This window comes from Acipenser ruthenus, chromosome 2, assembly GCF_902713425.1.
Source record: "Acipenser ruthenus chromosome 2, fAciRut3.2 maternal haplotype, whole genome shotgun sequence".
NCBI classification, from domain to species: Eukaryota; Metazoa; Chordata; class Actinopteri; order Acipenseriformes; family Acipenseridae; genus Acipenser; species Acipenser ruthenus.
In genome coordinates, this window is record NC_081190.1 from 12,671,197 (window position 1) to 12,686,334 (window position 15,138).

At 39.4% G+C, this 15,138-nt stretch overlaps 1 protein-coding gene across 1 annotated transcript in view; it reads right to left on the minus strand.

The window, feature by feature from the left end:
- LOC117403813 (cilia- and flagella-associated protein 299) overlaps window positions 1-15,138 on the minus strand; it is a 156,034-nt gene continuing 140,896 nt past the window's right edge. The window contains exons 5-6 of the mRNA XM_058989722.1: window positions 3,705-3,834; window positions 1-333 (exon numbers count right to left, since the gene is read on the minus strand). Coding sequence (XP_058845705.1) covers window positions 235-333; window positions 3,705-3,834 — 229 coding nt within the window. The 3' untranslated portion in view covers window positions 1-234. The remainder of the gene's footprint in view (window positions 334-3,704; window positions 3,835-15,138) is intronic.

Genomic DNA, 15,138 nt, shown 5'->3' on the forward strand with positions numbered 1-15,138 from the left:
TAGAACATGTATGTATATTGAAACAGACAAGCAGGCATGTGCACAATGTCTCACCTCTTGGTGCTTCCCATATTTGAACCGGTTCACTGTTTATTCATTTTACAAATCCAGATGCTGTGCGTAATGGAATCAGTACTGTAAGCAAGTGAAAGGCTGCAGTACAAGCAAACAAATGACACTGAGGGTTTTCATTTTATTTCATGCCCAGCAATGACGTTTTATCCATGTTTTAAGTTAGGTCTTCCTTCTGGTGATGTGATCATAGATCACAGCTTGGATGTAGAGGGCTGTTTGTATAGGAGGGGTCCGTGTAGAATTATCACCCGGTGACACCTAAGAGAAGAAACAAAAGTTTATATATATATATATATATATATATATATTGGCTCAAAAAGATGCTGAGAGCAGCAGGATTTGATTTATAGTAGTATTTAGGCATACATGTTAACCTCCAAACCATGTTTTTTTTTTTTTTAAACTTTGTATTTATTGACGAGCAACACAATACATCAGTATAGAAGTTTTGACATGAATTATTTAACATAAGTACATTTCTGAAGTTATGCCATAGCATATACCTAGGTATCCAGTATAAATTATATCTTGGTTCAAACAAAGCAATTCAGAGTGTTTGTTTCAATATAAACTCCTAGATCTTTTTCATAGATTCCTTCTTCAATTTCAGTATCTCCCATATGGTATTTATAATGCACATTTGTATTGCCTGCGTGCAGTACCATACACTTTTCTGTATTAAATGTCATTTGCCATGTGTCTGCCCAGTTCTGAATGCTGTCTAGATCATTTTGAACGACCTTTGCTGCCGCAACTGTGTTTGCCACTCCTATTTGTGTGTCGTCTGCAAATTTAACAAGTTTTCTTACTATACCAGAATCTAAGTCATTAATGTAGATTTACAAAAGCAGAGGACCCAATACTGATCCCTGTGGTACTCCACTGGTCACCTCGCTCCAGTCTGAGGCTTCTCCTCTAATCAATACTTTCTGTTTTCTACATGTTAACCACTCCCTAATCCATGTGAATGCATTTCCTTGAATACCTACTGTGTTCAGTTTGAGAATTAATCTTTAATGCAGGACTTTGTCAAAAGCTTTCTGGAAGTCTAAATAAACCATGTCATATGACATGGGATATTGTGCTTACTTGTCCACACTGTCACCAATATATGAAGGGGATTTCTTTCTTTATTTTTGTCAGGAGTTATAAAAAAGCGATTAATTAATTTAAACTGAAACACTCTACTTCTCTTACTGGTAGTGGCTGAGTATATTGGCTCTGATATTGGTTTCTGCAGATAAGTCATCCAGTCTCTCCTGAGGTTATCTGTATTTACAGGTTGCAGTAATTTGATGGTATTTTTATTATTTGTTTATTTAGCAGACACCTTTATCCAAGGCGACTTACAGAGACTAGGGTGTGTGAACTATGCATCAGCTGCAGAGTCACTTACAACTACGTCTCACCCGAAAGACGGAGCACAAGGAGGTTAAGTGACTTGCTCAGGGTCACACAATGAGTCAGTGGCTGAGGTGGGATTTGAACCGGGGACCTCCTGGTTACAAACCCTTTTCTTTAACCACTGGACCACACAGCCTCCTATTGACTGACAATATTTTTTCTAACCATAAACCACGTGCAGCCCAGTTATAAAGTTTTAAGTTAGGCAGACCTAGCTCTCCAAATGTTTTTGGTAGCTGTAATTTTTTGTAACTTATACATGCCAGATAAATTTGGATGTAGTTCGATCAAGCTGAGTTAGGATTGGAATTTTAACTGGAAGCATTGAGAATAGATATAAAAGATGTGGAAGGATATTTATTTTGCGAGCAGCTAATGAAAGAGGCAGTGGCATCCCTCAATCTAGATCTTCACACATTTTACCTAATATTGTAGGAAAATTAGCCATATATAATTTATCATAATTTGGAGTTATATTAACACCTAGACAGCAAATACTTAAGGAAGTCCATCGAAAGGGATAGTTTTCTCTAATGCTAGTAGGTATTTGTCCAAAAGCCATCATAGCTACTATTTTGCTCCTATTTATTCAGTAGCCAGACGTTGCACCGTATTCCTCAATTATTTTAAAAATATTTGGAGTGGAAATCAAGGCTTCCGTTATATAGCGAATAATATCATCAGCGTATAACAATATTTTGTGTTCTGTTGTACCGACCTGCAAACACCTAATGTTTTGAGAAGATCTTATTGCCTCTGCCAAGGGTTCTATACTGAGGGCAAATAAAAGATGGGACAGTGGGCAACCCTGTCGCGTGCCTCTTTGGAGTGGAAATGAGTGAGAAATGTTATTAATGGTGTGCACCGAAGCTCTGGGACTTGAGTATATGATTTGTATCCATTTTATAAATTGGTCACCAAACCCAAATTTGTGAAGTGTAGATATTAAAACGTTCCAATCAGCTTGGTCAAATGCCTTGTCAGCATCAAGGGAGAGTACAAAGGCTTCTGTCTGGTGAATTGTTGAGTACTTAATTATATTTAATAGTCGCCTAACACTGTCGGTTAAATGTCTACCTGTAATAAAACCTGTTTGGTCTGGTTTAATAAGCTTTGAAATGATCATTTCAATTCTTTTTTTAAATTTTTGTTAGAATTTTCGAATCACAGTTAATTAGGGAGACTGGTCTATGGGACGCACAGTCCAATACATTTTTGCCAGGTTTTTTAATTAAAGTTATCGTGGCATCACGCCATGTGTCTTTGTTAGTATGTATAGTGTAATCTATAACTTATTTTAATAATGGGGTTATTTCCTGACTAAATGTTTTATAAAATTCATTTGGAAATCCATCTGGACCTGGGGATTTCCTATTTTTCGTACTTTTAATGGCTGTTTCTATTTCTAAAGATGTACTGGGTGAATCTAAAATATCTCGTTCTTGCTCTGGTAGTATTGGGAGATCAATTTGATCTAGGAAACTGTTTGCTGGGGTACTTTTCTTGGGTTTTTCATAGTTTTTCATAAAATACAGCAAGTAATCTTACTCCTTACCTTCACAAGAAATATTATAACAAATACAAGTGTCATATTACTTTCTGTGATGTATTTAAAAACATTGCATGTATATTTAATCATTTCTATGGTTGCTGTTCCTGTGCAACCCTGTTCAATGGCAGTCACATCAAAGGAACCACCAGCATGAGATCTGGTCTGTACAAACCAGCCAATTTACTGCCTGGCTTCAATCCCTTTGTTTTTAATGTGAAACATGGTATGGGTGTGTTTACCACATTCAGTATACAGCTCTCTGTTTTCCAAAAAAAAACAACCAAAAAAGCAAAATACATTTTTGCTAGCAGAGGATTCATTTTAGAACAACTGATTACAGTACAGGTACAAAAATGCCAAACATTGTTTTATATCTTTCACTTTTTCAGAAGATTTACCAATAAATATATAGAGAATGATAGATTTTGAAACACAGGAATAGAAATGTAGAATTAAATAGCAAGGGCTGGGAAATCCTGACCACAAAGTAATAGGAACAAGGATGAGCAATGGGAACAAACAGGTGTTTTCAATAAGGGCACCCCAGCACTATTTGTTTTCATTTGTACAAAAAAGAAAACAGGTTATGCAGTAAACTTCAAGCGAAACGTGCTTCAGTGAAGGAAAAATATCAGTCATGGCAATTGTAGCACATTAAGAACATTTGTTTTACCTTTGGATCCATGTTTAGTATTTTCCTGTCCCGCTTGTTCTTGAAAAGCAGTCCAGACGAATTCTCAGCAATGACCTGGTAGTTTGGGCTGGGGTTTGATGTAGAAACTTGTGTTTCCCAGTTATAGAAACTATTAAAGAAAAAAAAGATAATGTGCATAACGTCAGGTTATTATCATAATCCTGATTCCCTGAAATAGAAATGTAACCATTACCGAATGGGTATTTACCTCCTAAAAGACCTGAATCCTGAAAATTGTGTACCAAAGCTGCTCACCGAGCCTGTGACGCAGTCATGACTCCACCCCAGAGGTATCAAAAGGACTGCGCTCACAGATCTCAGCGTTAGCTTAGACAGGGCTCGACCTAAGCAGACAAAAAATTATTTGGACTGCCTCCAACTTTTCATCCTGTCACCATAAAATGCCAGGGCCCGAACTGGGCCGAGCGTATGGAGCTGTCGCTCTCTGTCAGACTTGAAAGGAGGCGGATGGAAAGCCTCCAATTCCCTAGACTGGTTGACACGGAACACTGAGACAGTCTTCAGCAAAAAGGCAGGATTGGTATGGAGTGCAAACTTTGTCCTGCCCACTGTAAAAATGAAGAAGGTGTTCGCTACAGAAAATGTCTGCATCTCACTCGCCCGTTTTGCGGAGGTGATAGCAAGCAAGAAAGACGATTTAAATGATAGAAATTTCAGCTTAGCTGAATGCAGGGGCTTAAAGGAGGCATCATAAGTGCATTAAGCACCACGCCATAAGGTCCCTTGTGCCTGACTGAGCAGGTCGTGGCCCATCGGCAGTCTCCACGGTTGGCCACTCAGAAGCTGCGTCAGGGTTGAGAACCAGACTCCTCGGCCAAAATGGGGCTACTAGGAGCACCTTGGCCCGGTCCTGCCTGATTTTCTCCAGAAACAGCAGGAGCAGGGGGAGCGGTGGAAACGTGTATAACAGATGCCTCCGGCCACTGGTGTGCCAAGGCATCTATTCCCAGTGGGTCCCGCCTCTTATCATTGAGACCAGGGTTGATTCCTGGGAGGCAAACAGGTCTATCTCTGCTCTCCCGAACCTCTTCCAGGTTCACAAGGATCATTAGGTTAATCACTAGCTGTATCCACATGTGCTCCTCGACTCTATGACAGGGGTGCTGATATCCTGCGAACTGTAGTTTGCTTCCTGTCGCTGGATTTCATTCGACTGACTTGACTGACTTCGTAAGAAGTACTGATCAATGTGAGGCCCTTGTCCCTTCTCCCTCAAGCATTTCCATTCTCCTTTGATGAATCTTCAAACCCTTGACCAATCTTCAAACCCTTGACCGTTGTCGCCTTGCTCCAGCCGCAGACACAAACCTGGAGTTCCATGTCTTTGCTAAGGAGGCTGTGTGGTCCAGTGGTTAAAGAAAAGGGCTTGTAATCAGGAGGTCCCCGGTTCAAATCCCAACTCAGCCACTGGCTCATTGTGTGACCCTGAGCAAGTCACTTAACCTCCTTGTGCTCCGTCTTTCGGGTGAGACGTAGTTGTAAGTTACTCATTACCCATTTATACAGTTGGGTTTTTACTGGAGCAATCTAGGTAAAGTACCTTGCTCAAGGGTACAACAGCAGTGTCCCCCCCCTGGGATTGAACCCACGACCCTCCGGTCAGAAGTCCAGAGCCCTGACCACTACTCCACACTGCTGCCCTATATATATATATTGTAACACAATTGCACCACTCAGGGTTCGTTGCCCCTTTAAATTACTGACCCACGACACAAATGGATTTTTCCAGCGCTGACACGCTCATTTTTTAATTAACAAATACAAAAACAAAACAAACAAAACAAACACCTAGCTCTTTTTGAGCACTAACTACACCAAGCAGGAAACTAAACTATAAACAGGACAGCTAAGCTGTTTACCTGTTGCCAAAGAAAACAAAACAAACACAAAGTTATACAGCATACTCCACACTACCTTTTTTTTCTTGTACGCCTGCACACACTCGCAAGCGGGCTGTTCACACAGCAGCCTCAAGCAGACTGACTGCTTCTCTTTTATATGCTGCACCTGGCTCTAATTTACAATCACAGCCAGGTGCAGGTCATAATTAACTAATAACACAATTAAACAAAACAATAAACAAAATGTGCAGGCGTACATGATTTATGCATGGAGGATTTTAATCCCCTCCCTGCTGTGTTACAATATATATATATATATATATATATATATATATATATATATATATATATATATATATAATCCAATTCAATTAATATTAGTTCTGGTCCATCATATGTTATGGATTTACTTTGTACGCACAGTTAACAACTAATAATAATACATTTTGACCACCTACGGTGAAACCTATAAATACAACGTGTAGGCCCTTTCCTGCAATAGAAAAATATGTGTGCAAAGTTCAAGCAACAAAGGCTCTGATTTGAGCAATTTAGGGAAAAATGCTTGAGAAATTTTACTTTCAGCTGGTTACCTCAAGAGAAAAAGAAATATTCGAGGGAAGCCTCTTCTAGTCATATTAAGCAATGTGACTTTATGGTAGATGCGATGACATAATGACTTAATTTAAGAATTTTAAGATTATCACACACATTTTATTCTAGGTCCAATTTAGTTTACCGGTACATAGAAATACATAATCCTCTTCCACAGTATTTTTAATATTCTTCAAAAATGTTCCAAGTTCTCAGAAAACATAATGCCGTTTGGCCTTAAAGAAAAAGCATTTCTAGCACACTTAATTAAACATGCCAAATCGTGACAGTAGCTTGCTATGCCTGTTTTCAATTTGAATTTCAAGTACAGTTGGATTTCAGACATGCCAAGAAAAGAGGAAAGCTTGTGGTAATTTGAAGGTTCATACGATCCAAAATAAATGAGAAATGAATTGATTCTATCCGATTTGATCCCCCTTTCCTATTTCACTTACTTATATTCACATAAGTTGTGAAATGACAAGGTTTAATAGCATTGGTATGTTGGAAGTTTAGTGTTAAAGGGACAAAAACAGTAATGTAATATAGTTTTAAGTGAGAAGTTGAAAATCCGCCAAAAGATTTTAAAACCATTGTTGACAAAGCTAGATTTACAGTGGATTGTATTGTATTTCTCTAACAATGTCTCAAACTGACTCAAGTTCAGGAATAGGCTTAACTCCCTGACTGCCACGCAAATAGAATGTTTGTGTTCCTGCTGTGCCATGCTAAAGACTGCACTTGTATATTTGATTAAAGTCATTCTTAAAGTGCTTTACAAACATGCAACATACAATGGTGATTATAATGTAAGATGTTAGAGTGATAACATATAGATTAAGATGGAAAATCAGAAAGCACAGGAAAAACAGATGTCTTTGGCCATGCTGCAAAAGAAATCAAAGCTGCTCACTCATTATTTCTGTTAGATATGAACGAAGAACTTGCAAGGCAGACAGCAAACATTGTACACTATGTGCATTGCAAACCTTGAAGACTGTAGGATTTGCATGACTAGGCTTGTGTTACAGTGCATGCACATTGAAATAAATACAGTATATGTACATAAGGTGCATTGTTTTGTAGAGTGCAGAAACATGTCGACATTGACCCTGGTGATTAGTTTCTAGCTAGTTATGGTAAAGGTCTGATCTGCATCTTTATACATTCCTATGCTGTTTCATACAGACTGTAAGTACTCTAAACCAGACTGAGTGGTTACACATGTTTTTTTTTATTTTTTGTAGGTTGAAATGAAAACAATCTACATTGATAATTAGCTCTACAGCTTCCTTGCCAGACCAGAGGCATTTGATGTCTTAAAGTATAAAATGCTGTAGTTTGAGTGTTATACTTTTGTAAGATGTGTTGATTGGTTCTGGCAAACATGGATAAAGCAGAAAGGAAATCCATGTGTTAGTTGAGTTTCCTTGTCTCGTGCTAAAGCCCTGAATTCAATATCTTGGGTTTAAATTGCTAAAAAGGCTTTTTAAGAGATCCATTATGTGAGGTGTTGGCAGGTGTTTCAATCCAACCCCATGTACTACATTTATATATTGGCAGTGAAAGTTTAAAAAAATAATAAGTTTGCCTTTTTTTAAAATAAATGTGAATGCTTTCAAGAGCAGAATACATTTGTCCAATTATAGTACTAAAAATGTGGCTCATGTCTCCTTGTTTGGTTTATGAATGTTGTGCTAGTGTTACAGACCCATAATGCTACCTGAGAAAACTCAAGAGAACTCTGTTACTAGAAAATATATAATGTTTCTGCCAGTAATCCTGTACAGTTCAGGATTACTTTCAAACTCCTCCTGCTTGCCTACAAGGCCCTTCATCACACAGGTCCAACCTGCTGACCCGCTATGTCCCTGCACGCAAGCTGAGGTCCTCTGACTGGCTTGTTATACCCAAGCAAAAGTGCACCACACTCGGAGAGCGCTCTTTTAGCTTCATGGCCCTGACTCTCTGGAACTCTCTCCCAGCTTTGGTGTGTGTCGCTTCAAATCAACTCTCAAGACCCACTTGTTCTCTCTTGCTTCCAGTGCTCTTCAAGCCTGACATCTGTTATTAATTGTTGTCTAAATTGTTATTTCAGGTTTTTCATCTTATTTGTATGATTCTGCATGACACACGCATTCACAATGTTTAGAATTCACATCCTAGCCTTGTATTTAATGTATTATGCCTGTATTTAATGTATTTGCAATGTTTTTTACTGTTTGTATTTAATGTACTATTTCCTGTATTTCACTGTATTTAATGTATTATGCACTGTACTCACTATCTTATAAAGTGCTTTGTGATGGTGGTCCACTATGAAAGGCGCTATATAAAATAAATATTGATTGATTGATTGAGTAGGAATACCGGACAGCTTTAAAGGCAGAGCCATTTTGTGTATTCTGGTGGTTTTATCCTGCAAGATATTTAGAGATTTCAAGGCAGCGTATTTACCACAGATATACTAAATGCTACCCAAACAAATAATATGCACCCAAGAACAAGGGCTAAACTACAGTATGTGTACTATTAAACAGGCAATACAAGGAGAGGAAATGTAAGTGTTTTGGGTTACAAGCCAAAGCCCAAGAAATGACAATTCCTGTCAGCCACTACAAATTAAAACAGAAAGAAAGACCTTTATAATTCATTATCTAATTAGTTTCTTACTGTTTCTGTGGAAACTGCACTAGTGTCTTTTTCATGATTAAATAAATAGACATGTCAGTTTGAAGCCAAATCCAGAATTTATGCAATACACCTTTGATATAAGACATGGCTCAGAAGCAAACAGATGTAGATTGCCTTGGAATTTATTCAATGAATAATATAACAAATAGTTTAATTATTTTTGGATCATTTTGTAAGAATTGTTATTTCTTGTTTACTCCTGTTGTAAATAGTGTGTGTGTGGGAATGTACAGTTGGCAGGGATAGCAATCACAGGTGTGGCCATTCCCCAGTTATTATTATTATTATTATTTGTTTATTTAGCAGACGCCTTTAGCCAAGGCGACTTACAGAGACTAGGGTGTGTGAACTATGCATCAGCTGCAGAGTCACTTACAATTACGTCTCACCCGAAAGACGGAGCACAAGGAGGTTAAGTGACTTGCTCAGGGTCACACAATGAGTCAGTGGCTGAGGTGGGATTTGAACCGGGGACCTCCTGGTTACAAGCCCTTTTCTTTAACCACTGGACCACACAGACTTGAGTGCTAATTGGGTTGTGACCACATGTATTTAAGGGAGGAGAAATCCTTTGTGTGGGTGAGGGAGTAGATTAGTGTTTCACTGTGTGTTTCACTGTATGTGCTGTGTTTTGTTTTCATGTATTTTGTGATTTAAACTATAACAGCACTTTAAACTGCATCTTCTTATCTGAGTCTCATTCCGGTCGCTATCCTAGCACATTTGGTGTCAGAGAGGGACTGCAGTTAAAGAAAAAAAAAAAAACTGCAGTCCTGCTTGGTCCTCCAGGCCTAGAGGACCAAGGTTGGTACCTCGCCTGTGGAGAGTTCAGGCATCCTACGGTATGCTGCCCCCTTCAGGGTGAAGAGGAGTTGCCGCCTGCCTGAAAGAAAGAAGGGGAGGAGCGGTCGTTCTCAGAGGCACGCAAAGGAGGTGCTGCCTGCACGAGCGCCAGAAATGGAGGTGCTGCCTGTCCGAGCGCCAGAAGGAGGAGCCACTGCCATCTCCAGTGCAAAAGGGAGAGGAGCTGCTGCCGTCTCCAGAGCCAGGCCAATCTCAGCAGCTGTTACACCTGCTGCTGAAGGGAGCACAGTGAAAACTAGTTGCAGTCCAGAGGGTTCAGCGTCCGCAAGTCTGTGTCCAGAGGGTCCAGCGTCACGATTGTCACCGCCACCCCTGCCGAAGTGCCCAGCGTCACCACCCCTGCATGAGTGCCCTGTGCCGCTGCCTACGTTGCCACTGCTGGAGTGCCCCGCGCCGCTGACAGCGTCACCACCGCCAGAGAGCAATGTGCTGCTGCCAGCTTCGCCATCGTCAGAGGGCCCAGCACAGCCGGCACTACCGGAGGACCCAGCACCGCTGCCAGTGTTGGGGCCACCCTCTGTAGAGGAGCCCTAAAAAGGGAAAAAGTCACTCTGGCTTAGGGGGTAGAAAGAGGGTTAAACGGGCACCCCCTCACAGCAGCCAAGGGGTCACCAACGGGGTTAAACGGACACCTCCTTACAAAAGCCCAGTGGTAACCACGGGGGTTAAATGAGCGCCCCTTTACAGAAGGCCCAGGACCACCTCGGCCAAAGGAGGAGGCGAGGGGACCATCTCCACCACAACCCCGACCACCCCCTCCATGTCCCGACTCGGTGCCTATGGGTCAGAGCCCTCAACCTGGGCTTCCAGACACTCTGCATTTGGGGAAGCACTCACCCAGGGGACGTGTGTGGCAGGGCGAAAGCCCTTAATGTAAATAGTGTGTGTGTGGGAATGTAAAGGGGGTGAGTGTATTTGTTTCACTGTGTGTGTTTCACTGTATGTGCTGTATTTTGTGTTGGTCAGTGAAGGCGAATGCCCAGCCTGACATTATTGTTTGTGGTCAGTATTGTGCTGTTTGATTGTTCCAGATTTGTGTTTTTTTTTTAAATAAACATGTGCAACAGCACTTTAAACTGCAGCTTCTTGTCGGTCTCATTCCTGACGCTATCCTGCCACAATTCCATTAGGACAAACATAGCAAACTATGGTAACAAAGTAAATCCCAGGATTATTTAAAAAATGAGTAATCAGATGACCTCAGGACATATTTTTATTGCCGTTTAAATAACCTTTTTCACATATCTCATAGCATTCCCAGGTTACTGCACACATCTGAAGGTTTACTCCCAAGACAAGCTGAACTTTAACTGTAAGAAGAGTAAAGTTTTTTGGTGGTAGCATTATATATGATGTTTTAAACATTTACAACTTGTGGTTTAATAAACAGGTATTTACCTTTTCAGCGCCTTTGCCATTTTGTCTCCTCATTTTACTTTCGCTGTGTCAATGAGAGGTATTGTCATAATTATAGTGATAAATCTACTATAAAGGCTCTAACTTGGTATTTTAAAAAAAACAAAAAGCGTTGATATGCATAATATATAGTTAAATATAGCATATACTACACAAAACTTTTCTTTCCTAAGATCTGTATGCTTGTGTAACATCTTTTAATTTTGAGTGCTATGAGATTACAAAAAAGAAAGAAAAAAACATCCCAGACTGAATAAAGTTAATTGCAAACAGAAATGTGCTCAATGCCGTGGGACTACCTGCACAATAACTACATTGTCATATTTTCCAATTTTTTCTGTACATTTTCAATCTAATAATTAGTAGTAAAAAGAGACCGGGGTCTTGTGGACTACCTTAAAACCTGATGTATACCCAAGGCTTTCTGCTATCCATGCCTTTTGCTAGTTGTAACTGTGCAACCATCAGAAAAGAGATTGTGGGCTAAAAAACACCTTACTGGGATGTTGAAATTTTGAGTGACGTCGCAGAATTGAGGCAGGTTTAAAATACAGAAGTGCCGGGTACCTGCAATGACTCATCTGCAGAAGTATAACTTTTAGATGTAAACCCCCCCCCCCCCAAAAAACACATCAAAAATCTCTTAGAATGTAATTATATTGCAGAGTTCAACAGGTGTAGTAGATTAATGGCCAAGACTGAATTATAAATCTTTGAAAATTAGCATACAACCACAGTGCGCACAACTAATGTCTCTAGCAGATCATAAATTTACACACTCTTGGCTGGTTCAAGGCTTTGCTGAATATCTTTCAGTAGCAATCTTTTGGGAAACCTATAGGTTTGTTTCAGTTGCATTCAGGTGATAAACATTTCTTCGATGCAAACTTGGCTAATCAGTTACAGTTACAGTAATACTGAAAACAGCTTGTGATACAACAATTCCAACATAAACACAAAAGATTATCATGTAGCCAAGACTGGACTGTTTTTTGTCAATACTTACATAAATACCAAACCAACATGCACCATAGAAAATGTCCATGGTATGACAGATTGTTACTAAAAAAAATAAAGCATGCCAGATGTGTCATACTTAATCAGCAAGTTGCAAGAGATGGACAGAAAATGTCAAACACGTTGAGAGACCTGTGACTCAGTGTAAAGCTTTGTCATCCATTTCATACAATCTGAGTAAACTAGTAGCCAACCAAAAAATAAAAATAAAAAAAAAGGGGTCTGGCGATGATGATGTTTACCTGGAAGATGTGGTGTGTGTGGGACAGTGTGAGGCCTTGTTTTGAAATAAAATGATCATAGTTTGAGTACTTTTATTACATTGTAAAGCAAAAGTTACCTTAAATCCTGTTGTGGCCCATTGTTTTTCACACCTAAAAACAAACTCCAAAAATACTAACATGGCAGTTTGCTAAGCACATCAACACCCACGTCTGTTAAAAATTATTCATCTTAGTTTTATCCTGAGTGGAAAAAAAACTTTCAAACTGTGTCCTCAACATGAGTGTATTTGCATGAAAGATTAAATTGTTGTAAAACTTGCCAAAAAATATTTAGCACAGTCAGTAACTTCTTAGTGTGTCTTAGACAGGGTATCACGCAACCCTGTAAGAATAGTGCTTCACGGGAGGCTAGGCTAGTAATACACATCATGTATTCCCTTATATATTGCTTTGAAAGGTGCACACCAGATGTTGTTCTGATAGACAATCTTATCTTTAATGATTTGCAGAGACTAGGTACACATTTGTAATATTTTTGCAGTAATACAATTCTTTCGTTCTGTTTGTCCATGGCTTGCTGGTGTAATGTAGCTATTATGTAGTTCAAACACAGTGCCAATTTAGCCTTAGCTTTTTCATACTTTTTTTGTGGTGTGGGTGGCATGGCCATTTTAATTAGGTGCAAATTGCAGATTTATTTCTGTTATGCTCGTTCAAACTACCCACTAATTAATATCCACTAATTTAAGACCTGGCTGGAGCTTGTTTTAACTTGGGGCAAAACAAATAAGGCATGTGTAGTTATAGCAACTGTAACAATGGATCTTGATTACTTTGTGCACTAAATCAGCTGAAAAAACAACATTTCAGGGGGTTCAGGTTCAGGGTGTCTGAACCCCCTAGTACTCAGATGATGACAGCCATGACTTTATACTATATGAATGAAGAGGACTGCAGTGTAATTAACAGTGATCCGAGAGAGTCGAGTTTACCCTATCCACATATATAGCCACTCACTTCATTTACAATCACATTTCTTCAAAACGTGATGAACATGAATTATATAGGTAGTGTGAATAGAAAGTTCTATTTATGTATTGTTATTATTTATTTATTTTTTAAATTTAGTGTGTCCAATTATAATTTTTCCCCCCGATTTTCTCCCAATTTGGAATGCCCAATCGCTTTTCTCCTCACCGCAGCAATTCCCCACATGGCTCAGACCCGAAGATTCAGTGGGCGTCCTCCGATCCCACAACCAAGCCAGCTTCCTTTTTCACCCAGGAACTCGAGAGCGGATGACAGCCAGCTACCAACCTCTGGAGGACAAAAGCCAGCCCTGCAGGTGTCTGCTCTGAGCTCACTGAGCGCCTGGTCAGCAAGGTTCGCTGTAGAGCGATGAGGAGAAACAATCCCTGCCGTTTTTACCTCCCTAATCCACGGGAGCGCCTGGGCCAATGCGACGCTCCCTTTGGAGTCCCCAGCGAAGACTAGCCTACTTCGCACAGCCAGGACGCGAACCTGCGCTCTATTGTTTTCAGAATCTATGAAGGTTACATAAAACAGAAAGTAAGGCTTTTATTCTTGATGCTTTTTAAAACCAGTTATTCAGAGCATATGGATAATAGATTAACTAATTAATCACATATCTTATAATAACATAGGAACATGTACAAACAAGAGGAAAGTCTCCCCTCTATGCTTGTCTGATTCATCTCAAAGCTTTCTGCACCAATTCCTGTCTGATATGGAATTGTAGTACAGTAACAGCCTCTTCAATATATTAAGTTAAATAATAATATAAAAAATAACAGGACAAAGATGTATAGCTGCTTCAGTACATGTTTACTAAAGGTGTTTAATGAATGGCTTTATTTTTTGTATTTATTGTGTACTTTACTGTATTTCATTTAAAGATTTGATAACTTGTTTAATAAAGCAATTAACTGTTTAAAGTTCAATTGTGCAATGAAATGATTCATCTTTAACTGATTAAAAGCCCTAATAGATGCATACTTATGAATGCCACCCACAGGCAGTCTGAAAAGTTCAGGCATTTATATTATTTGTCCAAAATTACATTAATAACAGTTTTGAATGGCATGTCTACTGCATAACATCACATGCAAGCACACAAACTTCTGAATTGAAAATGTAGTAATGTTTTCTGCATGAGGTATTAATTAAGTTTTACATTAAGTTGTTTTTAATCATTATTTAAATTGTGTGTGAATGTGCTTCATATAGGCAGTATTGTTTAGAAGTTTAGAATTATCTCATTACACATGGCTAACACTGAGACAGGGGGAAGGTGCATTAAAAGACAAAATGGACGCACCATGCCACATTAAACATGGCTGACCCTGTACGGGGGAGGGAGGTATTTTAAATGAATGCGCCCTGCTGAATGTAGCATGTGGCAGACAATAAGGTCAGAGAGCACCGCCCCCTTTCCCACACAATTCATTGCACAATAGCTTGCAGTGTGGAGTAGTGGTTAGGGCTCTGGACTCTTGACCGGAGGGTCGTGGTTTCAATCCCAGGTGGGGGACACTGCTGCTGTACCCTTGAGCAAGGCACCTTACCTAGATTGCTCCAGTAAAAGCTCAACTGTATAAATGGGTAATTGTATGTAAAAATAAAGTGATATCTTGTAACAATTGTATGTTGCCCTGGATAAGGGCTTCTGCTAAGAAATAAATAATAATAATAATAATAATAATAATAATAATAATAATAATA